Source organism: Myripristis murdjan, chromosome 17, assembly GCF_902150065.1.
Source record: "Myripristis murdjan chromosome 17, fMyrMur1.1, whole genome shotgun sequence".
Lineage (NCBI taxonomy): Eukaryota > Metazoa > Chordata > Actinopteri > Holocentriformes > Holocentridae > Myripristis > Myripristis murdjan.
The window spans coordinates 28,722,108-28,732,636 of record NC_043996.1 but is presented as its reverse complement, the minus strand read 5'-3'; the positions used below and the strand labels follow the sequence as shown (position 1 = coordinate 28,732,636).

Here is a 10,529-nt window from a genome sequence, read left to right as displayed (position 1 = left end):
ACACGTCTACTGGCACGTCCACTCGTCTAATCGCCTCCACTTTGTCAATTAAATTTTCTTCATCAGGAAACTTTGGAGTGTTTTAGCAGGCTCACACCCTGGACACTTGCCAACAATTAAAAAAAAATAGTGAAAGTTGTTTCAGAGTTACAAGGAGCTTAAAATAAAATACAGATAAAATGAAATTAAACAGTAAAATCGACAACCTGATACAGAGTGATTGAGGACAGATATGACAGTCAGTTGTGCAATGATGCAATGCTGACGATGTTTTTTATTTGTTTCGTGGGCTCCCGTCCCATTTGAAGATAGGTAGTGTGTGTGTGTGTGTGTGTGTGTGTGTGTTGGCGTCTCCTCACCTCCCGGCATCACGGTGCCGACGTCCTGCAGCGTGAGCACCGACAGCTTCTCCTCGGAGTCGACCCGGATCACGCCGTGACTCAGACCCTGCATGGACAGGACGCCCCGGCCAGGGGGGGCGCTGCCCTCCTCCGCCGGCCTGCAGGGGGAGCAGGAGGACAGCCAATCAGGCGGCAGCGACAGGAAACGGTGGTTTAATTAGGATGCGAGCAAAACAGTAGGGGGGATTTGTTAATTGGGACCGGTGTTATTGTGTGTGTGTGTGTGTTTATGTTTACTGTGCTGCTTAATGGGGTTCAGCACCTTAATTGTGCATATGAACATGCTCCTGTGTGTGTGTGTGTGTGTGTGTGTGTGTGTGTGTGTGTTTCCTGTTTTTACGGTCCTTATGAGTTTTGAAGCTGCACTTGTGAGATGAAGTCGGTTCATTGCCACCGCACCCACTGAGGCAAAGTGCTATTTATTAGCCAGCGTGTGGTGTGGACACACACACACACACACACACACACACACACAGGGAGCTTTTATAGCGTCGTAATTAATGGCATGGAGCAAAAATTACAGCAGACGAGTCGATGAAAGCCTCCATGTTTGAGTGTAACGTGGATTTTTAGCTACGATCTGAGAGATGAAAGACGAGGGGAGGCTGGAGGTTTGGCGTTTGAAAAGCCACCAAACTGTAAAGTCAGGAGTCTTAATGAGTTTAAATATAGCTGGGATGTCGTTTAACAAGAGTAAAAACACCTGGGAGGCGGTTTACCAGCTTCTCAGGATGACTTACAGCGAGCAGATTAACAGTTTTAATCAAATCTGAGGTGAGTTACATGGAAACAGCCTCTTTAAAAAGGATTAAAACATAAACAGACGTATTTCAGTGCATTAACTGTGACACACGTGATAAAATATGATGAGCGATGACAGGAGGTCACAAATAATAGTCTAATTTTGGAATGAAGCCTTTAAATGTGTTAAGACTGGATGTGTGTGTGTGTGTGTGTGTGTGTGTGTGTGTGTGTCTTGTGATGTTCACCAAAACATATTAACATGGCTCAAGGCTCTGTCATGTGCAAATGGATGAATGTGTCTGTGTTTACGAAGGGGTTTATGTGTGTGTGTGTGTGTGTGTGCACCTCCTGATGGCCACGGTCAGGGCCTCAGGCGAGCTGGCGCAGGGACAGATGACCTCCGGTTTCAGACCTTTACTCTGGAAGACGTTGAGGAAGGCGTCGCAGGACGAGATCGACCCTGAGAGACGAGAAACACAGTTACATAACATTTATGGATCATTTTTTCTAACATTTTTTCTAATTTTCTATTTTTTCTAATTTTCTATTTTTCTAATTTCTAACAATAACAGCATCATTATAACATGAAAAGATGGTTGTTATTGTTTCGTTAACTGTTTATCACATTAATGGGAGGCTGTCACCAGATGTGGAAGAATATAATTACATTTAATCGCGTTACTGTAACTGAGTGGCTTTTTGTGTACTTGCAATTTTTTGAGTATTTTTTTTAAAGTCAGTATTTTTAATTTTATTTAAGAACATTTTTTCCTTGAGTTTTGTCCGTCACTACATTTTAAATCAGATCCGTTACAGAGAACGGATGATCAGTGACAGAATGTGGTACCTTTCACAATAAAAGCTCAGTCAGCAACGATGACAAGAGGAACCTGCTTTTGCTTTGCTGGCTCTACTTTTTGTCATTTTTTTCAAATTTCACAATAAAAGCTGCACCATGAAAAACTGCAGCGAGGACCATTTAGACTCAAGTCTACAGGGTCCTCACTTCAGTTGAGTGTAATGCCCCTTTAAAAGCATGTAGTGTGCAGCGTGTTCCCTCCTCCTTTTCTAACTGCATGGAAAAGATCCCAGCTAACACAGTTACTGTTTGGAAAAAGGAGCTCAGTCACTTTTACTGCCAGGACATTTGACATGAGACACTTTGGACTTTTACTGCAGGAGATTTTTACTGCACTACTTCTACTTCTACTGCAGTCACATACCAGCAGAGGAACAGTACTTCTACTTCTACTGCAGTCACATACCAGCAGAGGAACAGTACTTCTTCTTCTACTGCAGTCAGATACCAGCAGAGGAACAGTACTTCTACTTCTACTGCAGTCACATACCAGCAGAGGAACAGTACTTCTACTTGAGTAGCAGTTTGTAGTACTCTTTCTACTGTTGGTTGCCACATCATCATCATCATCATTTTTTTTTTTTTTTTAATTATTTATTATCTATTTATTGGTATTATGTTCCTGTACTTGTATTATGTAGGTATTTCATGTTCCTTTTTGTTTTTTGTTTTTTTTTGTTTTTTTTTTTTTTGGTTTTCATTTTCTGTTTGTGTGATGTGCAACACTCTATGTTTATGTACTGTTCGATATGTGCAGCTGCAGCATGGGCGTTGGGGCCCAGAACAAATTTCTCACTCTGTGAGATAATAAAGGTAATCTTGAATCTTGAATCTTGAATCATCATCATCATCATCATCATCATCATCATCCTTACAGGGATTGGCTCCGTCGGCCACCACCAGCATGCGCAGAGAGGACAGGTTGACGTCTCTCTGGTCCCGATGGGCCACCAGAGCCCAGTGCATGTCCCGCGACTTCACACACGCCACCTTGGCTGCACACACACACACACACACACACACACACACACACACACATTTGGTCAGCGGGTGTAAATCCAGTTTTGCAAAATGACAGGAGACCAGGGGCCAGTTCATAAACAAAAAACATTAATAATATATATCAGACATCAAAACAGCCACGACTCAACTGACTTTGAAACTGTATATATTCAAACTAACTGACGTGTTAACTCATTCAGTAAATTAACTCAACGTAAGGACTGACAGTTGGCCTGTGTGACAGATAAATCACATATTTCACTGCATTTAGCAACTGCATGTTTAGATTTTAATGGACGAGTTTGTACGACATTAAACACAAATAAAAATAAATAAATAAATAAAATAAGAGCCGGAAGCCGTTCCATCATGCAGTCACTCAAAGGCTGGAATGATTCATAAACAAAAAAACAGAAATATAAAATGCTCTTACAGGAGAGCAATGAACAGATCACACTGGGAAAAAATACCCAGCATGAATTAATTTATTTTCGTTGTGAATTTGAAAATGGTCGGTGATCCACTCAGCACCTTATGGGGTGTCAAATTTGACCCGTGGGCCCTGAGCTGAGTATCACTGTTTTATGGTAATTACACAGTTAATGTCTCCATATTCATGTCAAAATGGTTTATTGGTGATAAAGACGCCACATGCAGCGCTGGTGAGGAAGTGCATGATTCACGTGTGCTCTAATGGTATCAGTGCAATTTCTGTTCAAGTTGCTTGTTAAAACCAAATTGAGCCACTTTCATGACTCAGACCCCGTCTTGACTTCAGTTGGAAACTGAAACACAGACGTGAGGATTTTACAGCGAGGATTTTACAGCGTGACCTCCAGGCTGCAGGTGAGGCTCCGATCGGCTGCGGTACCTTTGTACTGACAGACTTTCTGGATCCAGGACAGAGGATTGACCTTCATCAGGGCGTAAGGAATACTGATGACATGCATCATGTTCATCACACTCTGAGAGAGAGAGAGAGAGAGAGAGAGAGAGAGGGAGGAGAGAGAGAGAGAGAGAGAGAGAACGAGGGTTAAAAGTTCACCTGTTTGATATGTCACATTTTTTAGATCATTCTTGCATTTCTGCTTTACTTGATAGTCACAGTAGATACAGACATCCATAGATAGATAGATAGATAGATAGCTTGCTTCTTCTTTTTAAAAAAAAAATCACATGTCATATTCACAGCATGTCATTTTGAAATGATCACAGAGTGCAGCTCAGCTTAAAGAGAGTCGTTCTTACAGTCAGGATGCCGTGCCACAGTCCTACGTCCTTCTTGAAGTCTAATACATTCACTATGGTCTCAGCTGGGGGGAGAGAGAGAGAGAGAGAGAGAGAGAGAGAGAGAGAGAGAGAGAGAGAGAGAGAGAGAGAGAGAGAGAGAGAGAGAGAGAGAGAGAGTCAGTAGGAAACTCCACCACATCACTGTATGAGCAGCTGTACAGTTAAATTACATTTACAATAAGAGGATAATGTTGTTTTCCTGTTAACTACTTCTGATGTGACGAGGTGGACACAGAGTGTTTGGACTAAACCTGCTGAGGGCTGGTGTTTTCTATCAATATTCACTCCATTTGACCCTTTTGATGCAAAGCAAATATCAAAAATAATCTAAGTACACTGCAAAAACTCAAAATCTTACCAAGATTATTTGTCTTATTTCAAGTCAAAAATGTCTTATTACTAGTCAAAATATCTCATTACACTTAAAATAAGACATGATCACCTCAGAAGTAACTTGTTTTTAGACAATTGTCTCTTGTTTCAAGTGAAAATTTGCTTGAAACAAGTGAAAATTTGCTTGTTTCATTGGCAAAATTTGTTTCTTGTTTCTAGCTAATTTTCACTTATTTCAAGTGAATTTTCACTTTTTCCACTGGCAAATTTTGCCAATGAAACAAGCAAATTTTCACTTGTTTCAAGTGAATTTTCACTTAAAACAAGAGACAATTGTCTAAAAACAAGTTACTTCTGAGGTGATCATGTCTTATTTTAAGTGTAATGAGATATTTTGACTAGAAATAAGACATTTTTGACTTGAAATAAGACAAATAATCTTGGTAAGATTTTGAGTTTTTGCAGTGTATTCAGTGTTTCTCCATTATTAAATTGTGCTTGGGTGAAAAATCCTCATTTCAAACAGAGAAGAGACACTGAAACTCTTTACCGAGATCCATGGAGATAAGAAAAGGAATAATAACCAGAATAAGAACGGAAATCTGTTTTTTAATAATCAGATGAGATTATCAATCTGATCCGACAATAAGAGGACATCATCAAAGTCATTCAACGTCCTCTGGGTTTTTTCTGACTTTACCGACACATCGGAGCTGCATGAAACCTTTTATTTATTTATTTATTTATTTTACCTTCTGTGTACGAGCAGGACTGGGTGAGCGCCTGGCAGTGTGTGAGCATGGCTATCCTCATCACCGTCACCCCGAGCACGCTGCCGTCCTTACACGTCTTGTACTGCACACACACACACACACACACACACACACACACACACACACACAGAGAGAGAGAGAGAGAGAGAGAGACTGTCAATGCCATCACTGTCATCATTTTGCATATTTTCCAGCTTTTTTCAAATGTTTCTAGCCATTTTACCTGATATTCAGAACAATATAATATAAAAAAATAAAATGAAATGAACCCAATATTATGTATATCATGTATATAGCCACCCACTTGATTAATTAGTTTTTATTTATTTATTTTTGTTAACCTTTATTTCACCAGGCAAGTCAATAAATAAGAACAAATCCTTATTAATGACGGCATCAAACTCCTGGTTAGATTGGTCTTTATATGGTCATTAGCTGATCAGGATGTGGTAATCAATAGATTATCACATCATGACCATTCTTTTTCTTACTTTTTAATTATTATTATTATTATTGTTGTTGTAATTATTATTATTGTAATTATTCTTTTGTACTTTTATTGCGGCGGCCCTGGGGAATGTGCTGTGGTGGAGTGTTTGTGCCGATAAAGCCTCAGTGAACCGAAAAATTAACCTTCATTGAAAGAGGCAGAGCGCACAACACAATACTGAGTGACACACACACACACACACACACACACACACAGTTAGGCTCGTTACAGAACCCTTCCTGGCTGTGTGCTGTACATTCGTCAATTGTAAATTTCCGACCTGCAACAGCGGTGCGTTCACGGCCGCTTGGGGAAAAACAGATGCCAACAAGAGGAAGAAACCAAAACCATCCAAAACAACAAAACAAACAAACAAACAAACAAAACAAAACAAAACAAACTTTCATTCGATTCTTGCTGTAAACGACAAAAGGTGATTTTATTTGTCCGTCAGTTTCGGAAACCTCAATTTCCAACTTGTAATGAACTGGATGACCATTCAGTTTGTCTCTTTTTTTTTTCTAATTTAAATTAATTTAAATGAATGCAGCACAAAGTATCAGCTTGCTTAAGATTGTTACTGCCTCATACTCAGTGTTGTGGTTGCCACTCAAATAAATAAATAGCAGTATATTACAGATTACTCCCAAAGTAAAATAATTTTTTACACTACTTTTGTTATTATTATTATTATTATTATTTGTTATCGATGATCCAGCTGAGCACAAGTCGTCAAACTGATGTCGGCCGCTGAATGTTTCTTCTGAGGTTTTTAATAAAGACAGAGCCGACAGCGTTAATTTCACACCTTCTGAGTCATAATTACCACGTTGCCGGCTCTGCTGCCGCGGTTCTGATATTTCCCACAGGACCCGAAGGCAGCGTGAGACGAGGGTGGATATTACATCGATAAAGACGTTTCCTTCCCTCCCTACCTGCGGTTTGTGTTTGTCAAAACTCGATTTCTCAGGCCGGCGCCGCGTTCAAGGAGGAAAAACTCCTTCAGAATAAACACAAATAACGACATCTGGGAGAGACACACACACACACTCACACACACTCACACACACACACACACTCACAAAATGACGGCCGACATGCTGGGAAAACACATTATCCGTCATTTTGGGGCCTTTTGATTCGAACGGAGTTGTTGTGTTTGTGAGGCTGGAATCACCCGCGGTTTGGGGGAAAAAAATTGACGGATGGATTTCAGAGAGCAATTTGTGTTTCTGTCTCTGGGTTTTTGCGACGCCGCGGAGCCGACAGCATCGACGTGTCTCGCTCCAAATTGAGAAATCTCCATCTTCTCCGACGTGAAGCTGCTCGAGTTATGAACCGTGGCTGTCAGGGGCCCGAGTCTCTGCCCGGCGAACACGGTGTAGTTACTCTAAAAGAAAGGAAGTGTTTCTGGGAAATTAAAAAAAGATGAGTTTCTTTGATAGTGTTGGACACACACACACACACACACACACACACACACACACACACACACACACGCAACAACAGCCCAGAGTCCCAATCATTTCATCTGTCTAGACGGCGGCCGACGCGGCTTCTGTTAAAAACAAGAGAGCAATCGTTTTCCAATCACTTGTCTCTTTTCATTATTTTCCTCCGTCTGACAATCAAGGAGAAATATCGCCTCGCCGCCGCCGCCGCAGCAATTACCGCACGGCTGCTTAAAGGGACGTTCCGTGAATTCGAATCAATCAAAAGGACATGATAGCACTGAGAAACGGTGAAACGTCCGGCCGGCCGCTGTGTGGCTCTGATCCACAGCCGAGGAGCGCCATTGATTTCCATTCATCAGACGGTAATGACTGTGTGTGTGTGTGTGTGTGTGTGTGTGTGTTACCTCGATGTAGGCAGTGTCCTGGTTGGCGTCCTTGATATGTGGGAACCAGTCTCGGGGGGGTTTGGACAGGTGTTTGGACTCGGTGACGAACCACAGCACCTTGGGCCAGCCTGGACACACAAACACACACTGGGACGTGAGGCCTTCTGGGAGTCACTGGGAGTCACTGGGAGTCACTGGGAGTCACCGTGTGTGAAATAATACGATGTAATGTGCTGTATCTGTTGACGTTTGTGTGTGTTGGAAACGTTTGGATGTGAACTGCTGCATTTTAATTTTTCTTTTTTGCTCGTTAAATAATTAAAAGAAAACCCTTCTGCCAAGCCACACTTTTTTTTTAAATCATTATTATTATTATTATTATTGATGCCATGGTAAATGATTCATTCATTCATTTTAATATACTTCCAGTGAGGTTATTATAGTAAAATTGAACGTAAAAACTAAAACTAGGTGAGAAAAAAACATTTTAGTTAACTGAAATAAAAAAGAAAAACTACATTTTAGTGTTCTTACAAAACAAATTAATTAAAATAAAATTATACAGAAAATGTCCGTTTTTGTGAGATTGGTCAAATTTGTCAGTGTTGGCTTTGGATTGGAATAACTATTCTGACAAACACCCCCCATATTAGAATAAAAAAAAAAAAAATTAAAACTAAACATTGTCAAACACTTACTAAACTAAACTGAAATGAGCAAAACAACCCTGGAAACTATCTGAAGTTAAATTGAATTGAAAACAAAAATTAAAAACAAAATAAAAAAAAAAAAAAAAAAAAAAAAAAAAAAAAAAACTAATGGAAAATACAAAACTATAATAACTCTGACAGTCATTGGGTGGAAAATGAAAAATATGTTCCTTTATTGTCATCCGATCTCTGTCATTTACTGTTTTCTCAACAACATCCACTTGCTTAATATTTCTTGTATTCTATTTTTCATTAATATGAAAATAATACTGTTTAAATAAAAAAAAAAAAAATCAGTGTACGTAACACTAAACCACATGAACTACATGTTGCTGTCACTGCGTGTTGTTTCTCATGTTATTACTAATAAATCCAGATTATTGTTATTACCAGGATGTAGAGATTAGTGCCGAGTGTTTACAGCCTCAAACATTAGTGCCTGTAAAAATCTGTGTGTGTGTGTGAGGCTGTTAATGTCAGAGTTAATACTGAAGATGATGATGATGATGATGATGATGATGAGGATGTGGGGCGGTAAAGATGAGAGAGGAGGAGCCAGCCGTGTGACTGAGAGCAGTTTAAAACCTGCTGATCAATACGCAGAGCTCTTCTCCTTAATGAGCTGGCTTTCTAGCCTCACACACACACACACACACACACACACACACACACACACACACACACACTGCTAAATCCATGCTAAGAGCAAAGCAGTAAATCCAGTGGCATCAAGCTGGTATTTATACATCCATTACTGAAAAACAAACAGAGGATATTAATCACTCGCAGACTCTCTCTCTCTCTCTCTCTCTCTCTCTCTCTCTCTATTCAATTCAAATGTCACTCTATCCTCTCTCCCATTTTTCCTTCATTCTATAAAGCATCTCCTTTTCTCTTTCCAGCCACTAACTCGCTTACTTTCTGTTTCCTTCTCTCTCTCTGAGTCTCTCTCTCTCTCTCTCTCTCTCTCTCTCTCTGAGTCTCTCTCTCTCTCTCTCTCCCTGTTCTCTCTCTGTGTCTCTCTATCATCTCCTCCATCACTCAGCCTGGCCTTCTCTTGTCATCAGTCAGCCCATTCATCCTAATGAGAGCTGCAGAGTAACTTCAAAACAAGAGCTGTGTGTGTGTGTGTGTGTGTGTGTGTGTGTGTGTGTGTGTGTGTGTGTGTGTGAAAGAGAGAGAGAGAGTGCACATGTGCATCAGTGTGTTTGTCACGTGTGTGTATCTGTGTCATGTCAACAGTATGTGTGTGTCATGAATTTATTGTCCATTCTTGCCTGAGAGTGAATGTACAAGATGGACAGGCTGTCAACTCCGTGTGTGTGTGTGTGTGTGTGTGTGTGTGTGTGTGTGTGTGTGTGTGTGTGTGACCTTTGAACTGTGGGATCTCTCCAGTAGGACTCTTGGGTAATCCCTTATGGCAGGCGTCGCTGGTCAGAGCCACCGTCACTCCACAGCTGCCCAGCAGGAAGCCGATCTGCTGACTGCCAGCGTCCTGCACACACACACACACACACACACACACACACACACACACAGAGTTAATCAGCTGTATTTAATCAGTTGCTTTGTGCTAATTAATCAGCAAGTCACGAGAGTCCCCGCTCCTCTTGCGGTGATTTCAAACCTCGAGTCGATTTTCAGTGAAAGCCGAGGTCAGGATTTATTTTTTAAATTTTATTTTCTCACGATCGCGATTTAATTCGATCTCATCAAACAATACAAAAATGTTTCTCTCGAGATCACAACCCAATCAGGGGAATGAGTTCATTTGTTTATTGGGCGGTTACAGATCCACGGTTCTCTCTAAGGTTTATTTTTTCACTTTGACAAAGCCAGGCTAACGACTCCCACTGACTTCAAGTCTTTATGCTAAGCTAACACAAAATGCTAACCACAGGGCTTGACGTACAGAGGTGAGAACGGTGTCGAACATCTCGTCTCGGTCTGGGTCAGTCGGAAAAAAGGCGTTGGACTGATCTCTTGTGCTGCCTGAATTTGCAGCCTGTTTTCTGACTGCTGCCAATGTGTTTTCTTAATTTGCTCGTGTTTTGCCCATGTGCATGTGTTTTCTTAGGTTTTGAGCT

At 40.8% G+C, this 10,529-nt stretch overlaps 1 protein-coding gene across 5 annotated transcripts in view; it reads right to left on the bottom strand.

The window, feature by feature from the left end:
* The window catches only part of dip2cb (disco-interacting protein 2 homolog Cb), a 283,750-nt gene that overhangs the window by 53,135 nt on the left and 220,086 nt on the right, over window positions 1–10,529 (bottom strand). For all 5 annotated transcript variants that reach the window (XM_030075067.1, XM_030075070.1, XM_030075068.1 and 2 more), the window contains exons 11-18: window positions 9,814–9,937; window positions 7,751–7,860; window positions 5,382–5,484; window positions 4,255–4,319; window positions 3,878–3,971; window positions 2,880–2,999; window positions 1,491–1,605; window positions 360–499 (exon numbers count right to left, since the gene is read on the bottom strand). In XM_030075067.1, coding sequence (XP_029930927.1) covers window positions 360–499; window positions 1,491–1,605; window positions 2,880–2,999; window positions 3,878–3,971; window positions 4,255–4,319; window positions 5,382–5,484; window positions 7,751–7,860; window positions 9,814–9,937 — 871 coding nt within the window. The remainder of the gene's footprint in view (window positions 1–359; window positions 500–1,490; window positions 1,606–2,879; window positions 3,000–3,877; window positions 3,972–4,254; window positions 4,320–5,381; window positions 5,485–7,750; window positions 7,861–9,813; window positions 9,938–10,529) is intronic.